Genomic DNA, 19,810 nt, shown 5'->3' with positions numbered 1-19,810 from the left:
CCCTACAGTGTCGAAAAATGCCCTTCGGCCCAACCAATCCACACCGACCCTCCGAAGAGTAACTCACCCAGACCCACTTCCCCCTCACTAATGCACCTAACACTATGGGCAATTTAGCAAGGCCAATTCACCTGGCCTGCTCATCCTAGTACTGAGGGAGGAAACCCACACAAACACTGGGAGAATGTGCAAACTCCACACACAGTCGCCTGAGGTGGGAATCGAACCTGGGACCCTGGTGCTATGAGGCAACAGTGCTAACCACCGAGCCACCATTAGTACTAACCGGGCCCGAGTCTGCTTAGCTTCTGAGATCAGACAAGATCGGGCATTTTCAGACTAGAATGCCCAGATGATCCAGTTTTGTTTTTGAAAACCATGGTTGAGTCAGCCTCTACTTTGTGTCTTCTCAAGCAGTGAATTGCAGGTCCTAACCACACTTTGTGCAAAAGAACATTTTGTTACCATCATTTTGTCAGTTTTTTCTGCTTGTCATGTCCCTTCCACCATTGGTGGGAGGGAAGGATCTTTCTATCTGCTCTGTCTAGTTCCCTCACGATTTATGATAGTATTTTGAAATAATTGTAGAATATTACAGCTCAGATAGAGGCCATTCAGCCCAGTGCATCTATGCTAGTTGAATAACTGTCCAATTGATCCCCAATGTTTAATTGCCATTGAAGGCTTGTGAATCAGCTACCATTGCCTCTTTAAGTGCATCCCGACCACACTTGCTCTGCGTTTTTTATTGAAGTTGTTTTTTGATCTCCGGATCGTTATCTGTAATGGTGTCCTCTGCTTGCAGACCCACAAGAAGAAGCTTCTGTTGGTTACTTTATTGAAACCCTTTGTGACTTTGTATCGATCTCTGCTGGACAGTGAACAACCTCGGGTCAACTGAAGTCAGACCTCCTTCCCTGTGTTTTGAACAATAACACAATCTCCTCCCTCTCTAAGGCTTCAACAGTTCTACAGAGGAGTAGTGCTCAGGTTTAGATCCAATACAGAGAGAAACCTCGATTAGCTGGCATTCAATTATCTGAATTTCGGATTATCTGGCAAGATCGCAAGGTCCCAATGCTCAACTGAACAGTTATCCAGCATTCGATTAACCGAACAGAATACCACACACACACACACACACACCCCACCGTTTCCTTTCGATAATCGAGGTTTCTCTGTGTTTATATGGCTCCTAACCAGTTGTTTTTCCCTAAAATGTCCAAAATTCAGCTCAGTTGACATATTGATTTGAATTATTTACAACAATCTCTCGGTCACAAATTAACATCCTTTTATCACTAGTTGATAAATGTTCTTAGGCTTTCACCAGAAAGCTTCCTCCAAGGTCATTAAGGCTGTTCAGAGTGTATGGCTTGCTGTTCTGTAATCACTTGTCCTCATAAATAGGGTCATGACACGTGTGTGTGTGTTATATAGAGAGATGGGAAAGTGGAGCTCTTCCCTTGGAATGTGACCTTCACGTGCCCTTGTCTGTTTTTTTTCCCTGGGGAAATGCTGCAGATGCCCTCTGCGGCCCAGCTCCAGCATGGTTCACCACCCTCAGTAATAAACTTGACCGAAGCTCGACTCGCCAGCAACCTCCATTCCAGTTTGCGTGACCGAACTTTCTCTGGCTCAGAGGTCTTCCTGTTTGGTTCCTGAAATCTGCTGTGGTATGTAATCTGTTGTAACAAGCAGTCAAGATTAGAATGGTGCTGGAAAAGCACAGCAGGTCAGGCAGCATCCGAGGAGCAGAAAAATCGACATTTCGGGCAAAAGCCTTTCATCAGGTGCTTATTGTAACAAATACCCTAGCAGTTGATTTTTTGACCAGTATTGAAAGCCCTGTAAGTTGGATACTGTATACACCCCTTGGTGCAGTTATGACGTAGCTTTAGCCAAGGGAACTATCTTGTGTTCACTTGTATGGGCGGCATGGTGGCACAGTGGTTAGCACTGCTACCTCACAGTGCCTGAGACGCGGGTTCAATTCCCGACTCAGGTGACTGACTGTGTGGAGTTTGCACGTTCTCCCCGTGTCTGCGTGGGTTTCCTCCCACAGTCCAAAGATGTGCGGGTCAAGTGAATTGGCCATGCTAAATTGCCCGTAGTGTTAGGTAAAGGGGTAAATGTAGGGGTATGGGTGGGTTGCGCTTCGGCGGATCGGTGTGGACTTGTTGGGCCGAAGGGCTTGTTTCCACACTGTAAGTAATCTAAAAAAAACTTCCTTCTATTATTATCTGGATGGTGGGGTGTGGGCCTCTTCTCAGTTTCCTCCCTCTTCTAGCTGATGTTAGATCCCATCGCGTTCAGTAAATACTATAGCAAGACAAGCCGGTCATCCGTTGGACTTGGTTGTGTGTCCAGTGCCATGGCAATGTGGTTGACCCGTTACTGCCCTCAAGTGGCCAGACAACCACTTAGTTCACGGTGCATATGAATGCTGATCTTAGCATTGATGTGTACATGCCATGTAAGAACAAAAACAAATTAATGAAGTGTGAAATATGATCCCATGTGGGCAATAAGCAACTTGAATATATTGTCACCATATCCCTGTAGAGCCCACCTCCCATTAAATCTCAGCTGATTAACACTGCTGAAATTTATTGCTTTTCTCTTGGGCCCAACTCTTTCTATTCACATGTTTATCTTCGCTTCCTCAGTTCTGCTATAGATTAGTGCTGATGTTGAGGTAGGATTGTGATACAGGGTCAAGAGTGCAGTGCAGGCAGCATCCACGGAGCAGGCGAATGTATGTTTCAGGCATAAGCCCTGCCCAAAACATGGGTTCTCCTGCTCCTCCGATGCTGCCTGACCTGCTGTGCTTTTCCAGCACCACACACTCGACTCTGAGGACTGCAGATGGTGGAGATCAGTTTCTCTAGGATTGTGATTCAGATTGAGGGAGCTAAAGACACAACTTCTTCCTGTTCTCCATCCCAATGAAATAACCTGGGCTACGTCTACACTTCCGACTTCAGGGCTAACTGCAGTGTGCCAGGAATGATGAATATGGAAACCTTACTCCATCTGTGAGTCATGTCCCTGTAGTTATATCTGCTCAGTCTGAGGGTTTGCATGTGAAATAACTGGGGAACAGGTGGTGTAAAAGGGATCATTGGCATCTGGGCAATGGTCCTTGCCGTTTACACCTGTACAGGTTGTTCTGTATAACATGTATTTCGTTGACACAAATTGGCTAAAATGCAGTTGACGAATTATGGATGCCATTTGGGTAATGTGAATTTCCTGTTGAACAGGTATAGTGATTTTTCTATAACGCGAGAGGAACACGATTGTCACATTATACCAGAACGCTCTGTTTGTAAACCAGGGCACTGGCCAGGCTTCATGTGTAGGGTGCAAGTAACACACGGAATCTGTCACTTTGGCGTGATGGTGGCTAGGTGTTTCTGAATGGCTTGGTGGAAACAATTTGAATCCAAGCTGTTTCTACAACTAAGACTTAGCATGAGCTACAGAGTGACTTAAAACTGACTTGCTGTGAATGCACAGTTAAAGCCCCCTCCCCACATGTCCTGTACTGCACCTTAAACACAACAGACGCCATGTCTGATGTCCTCTTATGAACAGTACCTTCAGTTCCTGAACCTTCTGATGGTTAGAGCAGCACTGATGAAACCTTTTACACTGGATAGTGTTGTTCAGTGGTCTGCCAGCATATCCATCATCATGCAGCACAGAAACAGGCCCTTTGGCCCAACATGTTTAGGACAGCAACAAACAGCGAACTCCAGGTTTCAAATGTTGAGGAAAGCAAGCAGAGCAGTGTTTGCAACATGATACCAGAAATACACCGCAAACCTTGCAAGGCCTAGCAGGGCAGGTAAAATAGATTCATGTTTTGGTTGAGAATTTTCATTTGATCCAAAATACTTGTTTGGATTCCCTGGATAGATGTTTCTATGCGGTACAGTAGAAAGGGAAGCTGAAGTGTGTTCATGGCTGCAGCAGGATTACAGCTGCAATAATAGACTTTGCCTTGACTTTGTAACCAAGTGAAAGTAATCAGTGCTGTATTTACTCAGTTGGAGCTATTGTATTAAGGACCGTATTCTGCCCAGTAAAGTGCTGTTTATCTCTTGGAGATTGCAACTTGCATCAGCCAGACCTTTTATCAATAACCCATGGTTGAGCTTACATTAGTTTTATTGTTTTAAAACTAATCGTTATGAATGGTGGTTGTTAAGGGTTAGAAGTGACTGGGTCACATCTGCACTTGGCAAATGAGCTATCAGGCCAGTGGACATGAAAGCAATTTATAAAAATACAAGGGAGGAGTCCACCCAGTATCTTGGTTCTGCTTTGTGAAATCAATAGGCTGTAAAGTTGAGTTGCCTTCAGTGGTCTGATGTAAAAACTGAATGTCTAGCAGTTGGAGTGGATGTTCACTGAGTGAGAATTTGAATTCCAAGTGGAAATACAAACTAATGTGTATTGATTGCTCTCAATGTCGTGAAATTCTGGCCAGAGTTGGTGCTTGATGTTAAAACGTTTTCTGTGTTGTGCATGTTCTGTTAAAATAACTGTGCTGAACTGCAGAAAATAATTAACAAACGAGCCAGCATCTACTGCCCTTGGTGGAAGAGTGTTCTAAACCTCCTCTTCTGGTCAGCATTTTGTGGAGGTTTTTATCCCCCCCCCCATTAGAATGTTGTTTGCTCTCTTTTATTTGGTCCAGGTGTAGGCCATTTAGCCCTTTGAGCCTGCTCTGCCATTCGATACGATCATGGCTGGTCTCTCAGCCTTGACTCCCCTTCCCTACCTGCTCCTTATAACCCTTCAACCCATTGCTAATTAAAGATCTGTCTACATCTTAAACTTACTTTAGGTATTATTTCATTTTCTTAAGCCATCTGTGGTGTCTCGCTCTCGCTCTCCCTCTCACTTTCTCTCTCTGCCTTGGATCCCACTTGGCTATGGAGAAGGCTCAGGCCGGACTGCCAGTCATTTCCTAAATTACAGTAGTGACCACATTTCAAGAGTTTTATTGACTGCTAAGTACTTGTATATCCTGCCAACCCCCCTTGTAGTGCTTCACTCTCGAAGGTGCAGTCTTTCATACGCAACATGAAACAGAAATCCCTTGGACTCTGGGCAGGTGGCATAAACTCTTCGGCGTTATTGAGGTGTCTCCTGAGATGATGTTTTATCCTTAAGTGAGCAGGACTAATGCAGATGATTGTTTATCACATAGACTGTTAGAGCTTGCTATGTGCAAATTGCTTACCGTAATTCCTACATTTAAAACAGTGACTATACCTCCCAAGAGTTTGTAAAGCACTTTGGGATCCCTTGAGATTAGGAAAGATGCTATATAAATTTACTGTTGTGACAATAGATCTATAAGTAGGGTATGAAAAAAGGCCAGCTTTGTTTTTTGGTTAAAAGATTTGGTACAACAGTATAAGCAGTAAATATTTTCTACCATTTTTGTCAAACTTGCAGTTCCAACGTTTTGACGTCACTGTTTCAGAAGTGAAACATTCGGGATGGCCAGAAAGCAGATAGAACCTGCTACCAATGTCACCTTATGAGTAGAGGAACAGGAGTAGGTCCTTCAGCCCCTCAAGCTTGTTCCACCATTCAGTTAGATCATGGCTTGTCTGGGGCTTAACTCCGTGCATCTGCCTTTAGCCCATATCCCTTAATATCTTTGCTTAACATAATTTTAAAATGGAGATAGATAATTAACAACTTTAATTGTGGCAGAGTTCTAAATCTCTACCGCTCTTGTGTGGAAGTGCTTCTTAACATCTCTCGTGAACTGGTCTGGCCCTAATTTTCACTCAACTTCTCCAATCTCCCAACAAGTGGATATAGTTTATCTACCCTGTCTTTTTCTGTTCATACCTTGAAGACTTCCATCAGATCTTCCCCTAAACGTCCAAAGAAAACAGGTGAATAGTCAAAAGATGGTGCTGGATAATTTAAAACTTGCTGCGTTGTTGGACTGTCGGCACACCTACAATTCCACTGGACTAGCCATCTCCAGTTGAGAAAGCTGAAAAAAAATTTCAGATGAAGTTGGGTTTAAAGAACTTTTGTTTTGTATTGATCAGGATCTAAGTTTCTGACTGTATTGTTATTTAACAGAGCCTTTCAAAGGAAGGAGGAGGAAATGGAAAGCACTGTGCTTTTTCAGTGCCATTTCATGACTGGCTTTCCCACCTTCTCCCTGTGAACGAGTATTTTGACGACAAGTCCCATTTTAAAGTTCTGCTATTGAATTTGGTTCTGATGTCACCCAGACATTAGATTAGATTACTTAGTGTGGAAACATGTTGATGACAGGCTACACAACCTGTACCATAAAGTGTTTGAAGCCACTTGGTATGCAATTAAAATGGGAAGTGATGCACAGATGGCCAGTGTCTGCTTTAACTGAGGCTATTTCCCATATCTTCACATTGTAACAGCATTTGGCACTGGACATCACCACTTCAAGCAGACGTATTGGCCTTGGATGGGGAAGGTGCAGATTTGTCACAATAATAGAGCTTTAAAAAAGAGGTTTAACTAAGAGCCGAGGTTGCATATTCCTTTGAGTCTTGAAGGTTTGGGAGCAATTGAAATGACTTTGAGGAGATTAAAGATTGCAGTAGAGTAGAGGGGGGAATGAAGCGATTTCTTCAGGCAAAGTGGCACAACCTAAAGCTGTCCAAGGATGAGGTCTAGAAATACTTCTCCACAAGAGGACACTGGAAATCAGGATTTTCCCCACGGAAAGCTACTGAGGTGGGGGAGTTGATGGAAGATGTGAAGGAAGATTTTGGTCAGTACACTCGCATGGTAAATAAGTGTTTGAACTAAATGGTCAAACTGACTGAGGGCTAAATGGCTTAGTCCCTTTGCTATACATTTACCTCTTCCGTAACTGTCAAACTGCTCCTAATTCAGACTTTTGACTGTGAAGCAAGATTGGGAGAAAGTGAGGACTGCAGATGCTGGAGACCAGAGTTGAAAAATGTGGTGCTGGAAAAACACAGCAGGCCAGGCAGCATCCGAGGAGCAGGAGAATCGACGTTTCGAGCATTCCTGAAAAAGGCCTTATGCCCGAAACATCAATCCTCCTGCTGCTCGGATGCTGCCTGTGAAGCAAGTTTGGTGAGTTAGTCCTGGTTGACAGGCAATCCTTCATTGGCACTCAGACTGAGGTTTAGAAAATCCCTTCTGCTCCTCCACTGCTTTCTGTGAAGGCCCTCTGAGCAAAAGCTCACGTCTGCCAGCTTTCAGACGAGCAGCTATAGTTGCTCGCTGTGCTCCTGCAGCTCTGTCAAAGCTGAGTTAAATTATTGGCGGCAGTAGTGAGGGAGAGAATGCGGAACGGCCACAAATTGCAGACAAACCCACATGAGCCTGAGGGGAATCAGTTTGGAGGTAAGTGTATATGAAAATGTGTAGAGTTGCATCAACCAGTGCAAATATTGTCAGCAGATGACGTATATTGTCTTAGCTGCAGACTCCAATATCCTTGAACCAGGATCAAAAGTTGCTATAATTTGTTGAGCTAAAGAATGCTCGGTTAAAAAAGGAATCAATAACTTAAGCATAACTTTGCCTCTTCTCTCAGTAGTGTGTAATGCGCACATGCATCAATATTTAAATAAAAGTGCTCTGAAGAACAGGCAATGCAAATTTTAAGTGGACCTTTAAGGCAACATTATTTAAGGAATTCTGGAGTCTGTGGAGCCAGGAACTTGTTAATAAGGGGCTGGTGCTGATTAGTCAAGTGAAGTCTGTCTTTGTGCTGTTAAGCACACGTTTAGTAATCTCATTTATTTTCAAGACTTGGAGATATGATTGCGTATTGTTATTTTGGAGCACCAGCACACCTCACCTGGGTGTTCCTAAGCCTGGACACAGTCGTTGGTTTTGCATGAAAGCATAGTGAGTGAGGCTTTTGAGTTTTCAGACTCTCTCAGCTTGTTTCTGGCTGAGAGCTGACAACTAGCCAGAGCAGAGTGTCTTTCCCAACGCTTGCTGGTCCAGACATTGGCCACTTGTGACAGGATTACACTGCCTGAAATACGATAGCTGGAGTCAGACTCAACTGGGTTCGACGACAAAAATAATGCAGCCATCAGGAAAGAGATTACCAAGTAGTTTTTCTTTCCTTTATGGAGAGGTGGCTGGACTGGAAGTCATGAATTTAAACGTGATGCAGCTACTTAAACGTTGCATTGTGCTGAAGAATCTGCACGTGACGGTCTGCTTTAACACCAGGCTAAATTCTGCTGCTCGTCCCATCAACGTTACTTCGGGAATGAAAAGCTGACCAACAAACTGGCTTAGGGTTCACAAACAAGTAGGAGATGGATGCTTCATAATTCCGATTATTGTAGCTGGTGCATGTGGAGCGAGGAAATGGGCTTTTGGAGAAAAAAAGCTTTCCTGACCTCATGGTGCCCCATAAACAACTTGTGTGTGTTTTTTTTTGAAGCATGACCACTGTTGTAATGGCTATCGCGCTGGCCAAATCTATTTGCAGGTGATGGTAGATGGCTGAAGGGGGCAGATATGCGGTGAATTCTGAAATCTGCTTAGCAGTTAGTGCTCACGGATCAGTTACGTCTCTGCGTAGGACAGACGAGATCCTGATTTAATATCAAGAGGCAGCATCTCCTTTCCCATGTCAATCCCTCAGTGCTGCACTGGAGTCCAACCTGGATTTAGTGCAGACATTAGATTAGATTAATTACAGTGTGGAAACAGGCCCTTCGGCCCAACAAGTCCACACTGACCCGCCGAAGCGCAACCCACCCATACCCCTACATTTACCCCTTACCTAACACTACGGGCAATTTAGCATGGCCAATTCACCTGACCCACACATCTTTGGACTGTGGGAGGAAACCGGAGCACCCGGAGGAAACCCACACAGACACGGGGAGAACGTGCAAACTCCACACAGTCACCTGAGTCGGGAATTGAACCTGTGCTAACCGCTGTGCCACCGTGCCACCCATAGCAATGGGATTTGAGCCCAGAACTTTGGCTCAGGTGAGAATGTCACGTGCTGAGCAATGCCTGGTACCAACTGAGTTATCAGATCTGTTGCCTCTAACATTTATCCTTTAATAGGCAAGGTTAAACTCACTGTTCAATCTGAGGTGGCCAACAAATGCTGCATTTCAATCTTCATTTATCATGCTTTAACAGCCTAAAGCACGTTTACTTGAATTACTGTCTCGTTTTTTTGCACAAGGGGTGTTAACACCAAACCTTGCTGTCCTTTCTGTCGATTGCGGGGGGTCTCAAGATTGAGACGATTGTAGGGCCAAAGACTTGCAACGTTGTCTTCCTGCAAGTGCTTGCATGCATAATTAATTAACTGCAGAACAGCGTACACTTCGGTTGTCCCCTCTTTGACCTTGTGGAGCTCATTGTGCTCAAGTAACTAAATCTTTCCAAACTTGCCATAAATCGACTGCTTAGCTACACTGTTGTAGTGTAGTTGCATTGCTTCAGTTTATACATGGATGGATCCCCTTGGTGTTAAATATCAGTCACTTTGTACATGTCTGACTTTCTAGTACAGCACATGAATGTTACTTTACACAGCAATAGCCAGTGAGATCTCTGTGCCAGCTGAGAGGGTTAATGAGGGCAGGTGGTGACTGCCCGCACAGTTGTTGAGAATAATTGAAGTTAAAGGATGTGTGTTTGTGGTGGTGTAAACGTTGGGAGGGGAAAAGGTATTGCTATTCTTGGGTGTAAATTTTGACTTTCTACATGTCATATGCATCACACTGAAAGCAGTGTGGTATGTTGGGGTTTTTTTTGGGCACTGCCATTAGTCACAACGCTGGGATCATCCTGACATCTTGACCTTGACAGAAGTGTTTTATGGCAAATCATTCCAAACTGCTCACTTTCATCAACTTCAGCAAACTGAGCTTCCTCCTCAGAAAGCTTTAGGCGAGTTCAGTCATTCTGTTGAACATTATCAGTAAACCTTCCTGGAACCGGATTCTAGGTACAAATGAAATCTTGAAGCTGACAGGGGAAGGTGGGCAGGCAATGGGTTGTGTGGGTTTTATTTTACTTTTGTAGCAACGTGTAAAACAAAACTGTGCGACCAGCCCCTGAAGCACTTGTCATCTGTTTCAGCCCAGCAGTGTTGTGAGCCTGTCCATTAAGGGAAAGGAATGTGTGTCCCTTTTTAGTTTGCTGTCCAGCGTATTGCTGACTGTCCTGGGACTGAGCATGTGAGGCTTTCCTTTAGTACAATGCTTCAGGCTGTGCTCCTCCAAAGTAATTACATCACTATCCGACCACAGTTGGATGGTGGAGTGCCTTAGCAAAAAGGATTATACAAACTTAAGTGGTTTTCACTAGAATGTTGGACACTGTGGGATAAATCGATGAGTGGGAAAGTCGACATTTCGAGCAACAGCCCTTCATCAGGAATGGGCCTTGTGCGTCAGGGCTGAGAGATAAATGGGAAAGCGATAGGTGGATGAAGAGGAGGGTGAAAGTGATAGGTCAGAGGGGGCAGTGATGGTCAGGTCTGGAGGGCAGTTCCGGGTTGGAGGCTTAGGACTGGGATAATATGAGAGGAGGGGAAATGAGGGAGCTGTTGAGATCCACATTATTCCCATGTGGTTGCAAGGTGGAATATGAGGTGTTCCTCCTCCCAGGTGTCAGGTGGAAATGGTGTGGCAGTGGAGGAGGCCCAGGACCTGCATGTCCTTGATGGAGTGGGAGCAGGGAGTCTGCCCAACTCTGACCTATCACCTTCTCCCTCACCTTCATCTTCCTATCGCTTTCCCAGCTGCCTCCCCCAAGCCCACCCCCTTCCATTTAATTTTCAACTCCAACCCACCAGCTTCAGCCTTCCTGAAGGGCTTAGGCCCAAAACTTTGATTCTCTGCTCCTCGGATGCTGCCTGACCTGCTGTGCTTTTCCAGCGCCATACTCTCGTCTCTGATCTCCAGCATCTGCAGCCCTCACTTTCTCCAAGGGAATAGAGGGATACGGGTCACGTGCTGGCAGATGGGATTAGTTAGAATGCCATCATGACCAGCAGTAAGGTGGGCCAGTCCCTATGCTGTACTGTTCTATTCTCTACTGAGACCACAAAATGGGCTGAGAAACTAAGAGCTTGTATTAATATTGCACCATGTGTTGTTGTTCCCAAAGTACTTGCATCTGACAAATCACGTTTTATTTTAGGATTTGGTTATCAGTGTAGGTAAATGCAGCTGCTCAGTTCCCTGTGTGAGATTCCACAAATGGTACATGACACAATTGCTGAGTGACTCTTGGGTATTTTGAGGGGTGGTGCATTGAACAAGGAGAAATAGGGAGGTTTGCAAGTGTCAGAGGGATTGTCATATCCTCCCGCATGTGTGGAGCAAGGCCTCCATTTAATATCCAGTTCCAAAAATGATGTGTCCACTCTCAAGACTCAAGGACACTAGCACTGGTTACAGACTTGGGTGGGGGTGGGGGCGTCAAACCACAGTGAAGCTAATTTCTAAAACATTTTCAACCAACGTATTCAGAGGTACTCTCGCATTACCTCTGGTGTAGGTGAGACTGAGTGCCTCACAATACGAACAGTGAGGGCCCCAAATGTTTTTATTTCCGACTGGTCCAAGGAAAATGAAATTTATCGTGGCCGGTATTCAAGCAAACCGATACTTGTTGATTGCTTGGTTTTATACATAGAACTTGAACCTTGCTGAAAAGAAAGAGAAAGCTACAACTTTTCGTCTTGTGCTCATCAGGGTGAGGAGATAAGAAGCTAAACTATAACAGGGAGCACCAATTTAAACAACACGGGAAGAGAATGTTGATTGGCTCAACCATTGTTGAGGTGGAGATGGAGCAGGACTTGCTCACTGCCAATCTTGGTTAGCTGATTAACCTTCACGCAGGTAAATAGACAGGTCAGCATGTTCCCATGGGGAATGAGGTGAGGACTGATCAACTGCAAGAAAACTGCTCAGTGTATGTGTGAACTCCTTCTGACTACATGGTGCACCATGTGAATACATGACTCCAGGACAAATAAATGATATGCTGAGAGCCTGACTGATCTTGTATTAGTTTCCAGTGTGATTCTTGGCACAGTCTGGATCCTTCTGTAAATGTTGTACAGTTGTAGAATTGTGTCCTGTGCATTTTGAACATACTGCCTACTGCGGGCAGTCAAGGAGGCATATCATTTAATATGGGCTGCTGGTTATTGGGTACCCCCTATATACCTGGCATTGAAACTCTTAAACCCCATTATTCATTTGTGTAGTGGGCAGAACATCTTTTTGGATTGACAGTAGCATTGTGTCCATGGAGGGTACCACTTGTTCGGCTTATTGCAGGTTAGCAGTGTGAGACTTTGTCTGATTCTCCAGTTTTTGAGACCCCCTTCCACATTGAGGGTAACCTGTGAAACACTGGGTGCCTTTCACAGAAACGAGAGTGGTACCCAGAGGGACCTGTCATGAGTTGCCATGGCATAAAGCAAGTGAAGGTTAGGGTAGCCATTATCTCTCAGGACAGTTTTTTTGATGTGTCCTGTCTTGGCATTGGGCAGATGTTTCAGACTGGCTTCGTGTGATAGTGTGTTACTTATGAACTGATTGTTGACCGGTGAGCATTGGCTTATGGTAGATAGTGGAGAACCCACTGGCAGGTTGCTCAACTAAGATGTTGAGGGAAGGGAACTTTTTGGTTCAATTTGTGTGGTACGTTTGAACACAGGATGGAGTTTAGTGATGTGTAAAGGAATTCCAACATGGCTAATACAGGTCGTTCTGCTATAATTTATTTTTCATTAACATGAGTTTGCTACAGCACTATAGACAAATTGGGGACACTTTCTAAAGTGTAAAGTTTTCAAGGGTGTATTGTTATAATGCAATTCCAGTCCCATTGGTTTAAATGGTACTGCTATTACACAATTTTCTTCTAACACTGGATTGCATGAGAACGGAACCACTGCGTTATAGTCAGTTCTGCTATAATGAGTTCTGTGCTCTCAGGTCATAGAATCTGACCTGAGGGTGGCACGCTGGCAGTGGTTAGCACTGCTGCCTCACAGCGCCGGAGACCTGGGTTCAATTCCTGATTCAGGCGACTGACGGTGTGGAGTTTGCACATTCTCCCCGTGTCTGCGTGGGTTTCCTCCGGGTGCTCCGGTTTCCTCCCACAGTCCAAAGATGTGCAGGTTAGGTGAATTGGCCATGGGAAATTGCCCGTAGTGTTAGGTAAGGGGTAAATGTAGGGGTATGGGTGGTTGCGCTTCGGCGGGTCGGTGTGGACTTGTTGGGCCAAAGGGCCTGTTTCCACACTGTAAGTCATCTAATCTAATCGCTATTGTGTGGAAGGCAACCATTTGACCCATTGAGTCCACACCAACCCTGAGAGAATCCCACCGAGACCCCTACTGTATCCTGTACTCCCACAATCCACCTCACCTGCACAGCTTTGGGTTGTGGGCTGAAACCAGAGCACCCAAAGGAAATCCTTGCAGGTATAGGGAGAATGTCTGTGTGGTGCTTGCACAGTCACCCTAGGGCAGATTTGAATCTGCGCCCCTGGTGCTGTGAGGCAGCAGTGCTAACCACTGAGCCACTGTGCTGACCTGTAGAGAGTAGTGAGGGCTTCAAGTGTACATGTGATTGGACAGCAGTCCGTTCCAATTGTCCATTCAAAATTTAATGTTCATTCAGCAAGATGCCTTGTCTGACCGTGGCATCTATAGCAGTTGCTTGTATTGACATTGTCCCTTTTCAAGTTATTGAAGTATCCCATAGCCTTCGTAGGGGCATTATAAACTGAAACCTAACACCGAGGGCATGAAGGAAGTCAAGGAGAAAATAACCAAAAAGCTTTAGTCAAAGAGGTTTTATGAAGTGTCTTAAGAGGAGGTTTGGAGAGGTGAGAAGAGAGAACACCCAGGGCCTGGGGCTGTTGTTGCTGAAGGATGTCCAATAGTTGGGTAAAACTGTGTGTTAAATGTCAGCTATGGATGAGGAAGTTCGACATGGGGAGGATTGAGTGAAGAGACCCTGTGTGATGGGAGAAGGCCCAATGGAAGTGGTTGGAATGAAGACTGAATAGAGCTACATTCGCAACATTAGACCCTCCCTGAATTCGGTTGCATTTTACCGGATGTTCGGTGAAGCAGTGAATTCTTTTTGAAGCAATAGTATTCAAAATAAAGTTAGGTTTATTTTTCTGTCTCTTCCTTGATTTAATCTGGTTATTGATTTGGCGTAGAGGGCAGTTTGTCCTATGTCTTGTAGGACTGATTACTGTCATTCTGACCAGTACAAAGTTGGATTTCGAATTAGTGCTATTGGTAATTGAGAGCAGAAGCAAAGCAAAGCGCCAGTCATTACCTTAATGGCTCCTTTATCTGATTTTGTTTTAACCTCAAAAATGATCAGTGGAATTTAGCCTAATGTTAATTTGTTTGTATGATCTCCTGCACTAATGAGGTTTACTGTAAACTGTTGCTCAGTTATTTGGGGTAATCTGTGTACTTTAAGCTTTTGACCCTCCTGTAACCCATCAGTGTAAGTGCTGGAGAAGCTATGTACACCTTCCTAGATATATGAACCCAGCATGTGCAATCATAGGTTAGAGTTGTTTTGAGTGATGCCATCTATGGTTTTTCAGCGACTGTTCTCTCAGTCCTGCTCTTTACTGGAGGGTGGGAGATTAGCTGCCTTTAGTTTATACCAAGATGACAAGAGTTGATGCGCCTTTCCAAAGAATTGACAATCAATAAAGTAACTTCTCAAACTGCGCTTGCTGTTGCAACAAAATGCAGCACGCTCTAGCCTCTCCCCAGATGCTAGCTTTTAATTTGAGCAGACTCTGTCTGTGGACAGAACACTGGGAATTGGTTTCCATCGCGGGGCGATTGTCATTTGCTAGATGTCACTAGAAACAAATAAAAATTGAAAATCACCCTCTTCCCTAACCCAGTAACTCGATTGATGCTTGGTTTCCCCTCTCCCACAGAGAACTTGGATTTGATTCCTGCTCAAAGCAACTGAGGGGGTATTTGTTTGAGATTTCTAGCATTTCACCTCCTGGCACATTCTTTTTGAATGTTGTGATACCTCCCGAAGCAGTCTCCGATAATTCAGTATTACTGAGCTCACTGTAGGGTCTGGACAGACACACAATCCCCAAATGTCAGACTGAGAGGGAGCAAGAAATAATGGGAGAAAAAAAATAAAGGGGCGGCACGGTGGCTCAGTGGTTAGCGCTGCTGCCTCAGCATCAGTCACCCAGGTTCGATTCCCGCCTCGGGCAACTCTGTGTGGAGTTTGCGCATTCTCCCCGTGTCTGTGTGGATTTCCTCCGGGTGCTCCAGCTTCCTCCCTCAATCCAAAGATGTGCAGGTTGGGTGAATTGTCCATGCTAAACTGTCCATAGTGTTAGATGGCTTAGTCAGGGGGAAATATGGGGTCAGTGTCTGGGTGGGTTACTCTTCAGAGGGTCGGCATGGACTTGTTGGGCTGAAGGGCCTGTTTCCACACTGTAAGGGATCTAATCTAAGCCACAATACTGGCTGCAAATGCTCATCCACTTTTTCTTCCTCCCTTGCTTCAAAGGTTCACAATTGGAATTTTTAATCCTTTTGATAAGAATTAAAACTGTTGTATTACAATGCAAACACCACGGTGGGATTACAACGTTTTCAAGGAGGGGCAATTGTTGGGAGATGCCTGTATCCGGAGTTGCAGATCCGTGAGTGCTAAAACCCATTCCAGCAAAGGTTTTCAAATCCTGAGTTTCTTGGGAAGGCTTCTGTATTTGACCCAGAGTTCTTATTGTAAATTGCACCAAGTGCTGCTTTATAGGTGGCAAGCTTCTGATGTGGCTAATCACCTGTGACATGCAATGTACCCAGTGCTCCAGTCAAGGGGCACTGGTAACAATGGGGGAATTGCTACTTGCACAGTAGTTGTCAACGAATGTGCCGTGAGAACTGCCATTTAAATTTTGTGCAGAGCTAATGAAAAGCAGTGTAAACCCAGTTTGAAATATTAATGGATTTGCTGCTTTTTTTTAGCTTGTTGCATGTACTGTGTTGCAATCCTTTCTCATAAGACCATAATGGCAATAAATATGACATTTTATGAGCAGTCAATTCTGCTGAAAAGAAGTGGGTGTGCCACATAATTGTCTCGTTTGAAGTGTGTCGTGTTATTGAAAAGGGTGGGACCACTGTGGCAGAGGGTTCCCGTGTGGGGTAAATAAACAACATTTAGTTTATCGACTACCTCTGAGGAATGGTATGGAAAGTCAGTTCCTTGCGGATTGTCAACCATGTTCCAATGAATAGGTCACAGGGAGCCCCTCTTGTTTCAATCTGCTCGTCTTTCACAATTGTGCAAGTGTACCTCAAATTCACAAAAATTCAAAATTTGCTGCAGGAATCCTCTCTTGTGCTAAGTCCAGAATAATAACTGAAGGACTGTGGAAAATGATCACAAACTTTATCTCCACTTGTGAATTGTTAGAATGGCTTCACAGGACCACGTTCAGTAACCTCATAGAGCTCCTGCCAGCTCTGCTCAGGGCAGGGAGCCATTTGGCAGAGAACACTTGTACTCTGTATTCTTTAGTAGTTGCCTAATAAAGTCATTTGCTACTGAAGTTAGCCATCCCTCATGTTCAGACTAAACAGTGTCAGAGTAGCCATGGTGGGGAAGATGAGGCAAAGTGTCTGTGTGTGTTGTCCTTCGCACTGCAGGAGCCATGATTGGAGAGAGCAATGGGTACTATTTTTGTGCTGACATGAGGTAATTAGCAAATTAATCTTTTTTCTCTTCCTCACATCCTTTCCCAAAAGGAGAAATTGACTTTAGTACGTTGTCAGTGTAAAGCAACAGGGCACACTCGTCTTAACATGAAACCGTCACTGCAGACAGTTTGGAGGTCCAATGCAATCTCATCCCCAGTGCATGTCCACTATTACATATATCCAGCATCAATTAAAATAATAACACAGTGAGCAATTCCATATATTGACAGCTGACATGTTGGTTTTTCAGATGAGTGACGAGATACCAGGATGAGGTTCCGAGCTATCTTCCCATATACTCTGCCCGGGGTGCTGGCCCTCATTGGCTGGTGGTGGTATATCACCAGGAAGAAAACTCGCCCAGGTGGTCACAGCAAAGCTCAACTTACCCCTGCACCTGAATCCATCGCCAAGGCTGGTGGAGGAGAGCATTACACAGCCCCCAAGGATCTCCAGGGTTTTGGTACAACAGCCGGATTAACGACCACCAGTGAGGAAAAGGCAGATGAAAGTGTGGACCACTCGCTGAAATTGGTGCCAGCTCTCCAGGTTGAAACTTCAGAGCATTCGGAAGGAGCTGAGAGCAGATCGTGCCTATTGACAGATAAATGTGACGCCAGTGCGGAAACCAACGCTCAAACGCTGCTTCTGGACTCCTCACCCCGATCTCAAGAGGTTCTGTTCATGTCCAACGTGCAAGGTCCCCTCCAGACGTCACCCAAGGCCGAGAAGGAAAGCTACCCCCATCAGCTGATGGACAAAGTCAGCAGTGATCCCTCTGAGAACTGGCAGCCCCCAGTATGCAGCGCGGTGAAGACGCCCAGCCCTTTCCCCGTCCCAAAGTCCTCTGTTTGCCCGGACGCAGAGATGGGCAACGGCAGAGCTCTGTCCCATCTCGGTGTCGCCGAATGTGAGCCCCCAGTGAATGACCATCCCAACATGGAAAGGCCTGAACCTGAGGGTGAAAATGCAGGCAACCTGACAGAACCCCCCTGCTTCAAGACTACCCTCAGTAACATTAGCCTCAGCCCGTTCCTGATTTCAACAGGTCCCCACCAGGATTCCAACCGGGAAAGCCAACCTCCCAAAGACCCTGCTCTCATCAGGAATGGCTTGCCTGCCGATTTGATCGTGAAGGACGCTGCTTGGGATGAGATTGAGGAGGCGGCTGCCGGCTTGATCTCCGAGGTGATAACTGCGGCGAAGCAGGAACTCTTCGCTTCTCAGTTGGACCCCTGTGTGGAGGGAGTGTGTGGAACTGGGGCAACAGGAAGTAAATTCGCGAATGCCCCCATCACTGCAGATGTCCTCAGCAGGGAGCCAGGAACCGATGAGGTACGGAGGGTCAGTGAAGAGGAGCACTCGGTGTCCGGGACCAGCGTTGTCCAGAGGCTGGAGAGGGCTGTTGGAGATCTTTACAAACCTGATGGAGAGGGTGAACAGGACGGGTTTGCCATAGAGCATCCCACTCCCATTGTGTCCAGGAAGTCTTCGGAAGAGGCGAACCTGACAGCGGAAGATTCTGGCTGCCATTCCGAAGATGGGGCAATCGGGGAGGACCTACCAGAAGGTAGTGCAGCTTCAGATGACCTAAAGAACCACCAAGACTCATTGAGTAGTCGTGTGGTGTCCAAAGGTCACCTGGAACTGAGCTGTGAGGAAAAGCTTGAGGAGCCTGAAATGGCACTGGGAGATTCTGGGACAAGAGGAAATGTTCCAAAGGATTGTATGAATGAGGGAGACCAGAACCACCACACCACGGAGGAGGATCTGAATAAACATTTGGATAAATCGAACGCCATAGCGGGGGATGCTGGTAGCAGTGTTTGCCACTTAGGGGCAGGAGCAGAGGAGCCTATGCTCACCAAGGTAACACCTGCCGCAGAACATCAGAAAACAGATGCTCTGCGTGACTCTGTGACTGGAAGAACTCCCCCAGAGCAGGATCCCAAACACAGGCACGGACCACTGGGGCATCAGGGAACTAAGGTGACCTATGCCAATGGAGGACGTGCAGAAGAAGGTGCTGATGGGAGTTCCCAATTGGGTCTCGAAATGGAGTTTGATCATTCTGGAGGTAAGATGGCAACAGCTGGACAGAACATGAATATGGTGGGCCTGGGATCAACCTGACTTGCATTTCGAGCGCTTGAGATTTTCTCGTGACTGTTGTTTTGTTTTCCCCGGGCTCTTTTTTCATTCTCTGATCCATTATATCTGGGATGGAGTCACCTAGTGCAGCAGCATTACCTTCTGCAATCTTGATGGGGGGAGCAACAGTAGGTCATTTGGCCCATTAAGACTTCTCCACTATTCAATAAGATTGCAACTGTTAGAATCATAGAAACACAATCATAGAATCCCCAATATTCACTTCAATGCCTTTTCTCATGCTGACAACTTATCCCTATTTATTGGTATTTAAAAATCTCCCCTCATTCTCTCTTTCTCAACTGTGAGCTGTCACAATCCTCTGAAATAGCAAATTCCAAACGTTGACAATAAAAAGCTTCTCCATATTTTGAAGTTGTGTCCCTGGCTCTAAACCCTCTAACTGGGGAAACATTGTACCATTATATATTTTGTAAGCTTCAATGAGATTGGCCCTCATTCTTCAGAGCTCAACACCTAAATACCTCAAAAAAAAAAATGGAGCAGCTCTTATAGCCTCAATTTTCCCCCCCCTCCCCCTTGTCCTCCATCTTGAATTACCCAGAATCCATTTGAGGGGAGACTGGTTAGCAAGGTTAGATCTCTTGGAATACAGGGAGAACTAGCCATTTGGATCCAGACTGGCGAAGGTAGAAGATGGTGGTGGAGGGTCGTTTTTCAGTCTGGAGGCCTGTGACTAGTGGAGTGCCACAAGGATCGGTGCTGGGTCCACTAATTTTCGTCATTTACATAAATGATTTGGATGTGGGCATAAGAGGTACAGTTAGTACGTTTGCAGATGACACCAAAATTAGTGGTGTAGTGGACAGCGAAGAAGGTTAACTCAGCACACAA

At 45.4% G+C, this 19,810-nt stretch overlaps 1 protein-coding gene across 1 annotated transcript in view; it reads left to right on the top strand.

The window, feature by feature from the left end:
* The window catches only part of akap1b (A kinase (PRKA) anchor protein 1b), a 60,843-nt gene that overhangs the window by 19,159 nt on the left and 21,874 nt on the right, over positions 1 to 19,810 (top strand). Inside the window, exon 2 of the mRNA XM_060848261.1 lies at positions 17,055 to 18,881. Within this exon, the coding sequence (XP_060704244.1) occupies positions 17,075 to 18,881 (1,807 nt within the window). The 5' untranslated portion in view covers positions 17,055 to 17,074. The remainder of the gene's footprint in view (positions 1 to 17,054; positions 18,882 to 19,810) is intronic.

Source organism: Hemiscyllium ocellatum, chromosome 31, assembly GCF_020745735.1.
Source record: "Hemiscyllium ocellatum isolate sHemOce1 chromosome 31, sHemOce1.pat.X.cur, whole genome shotgun sequence".
NCBI lineage: Eukaryota > Metazoa > Chordata > Chondrichthyes > Orectolobiformes > Hemiscylliidae > Hemiscyllium > Hemiscyllium ocellatum.
Note: the sequence above shows the minus strand (reverse complement) of the source record. Positions and strands in the feature narration are given on the sequence as shown.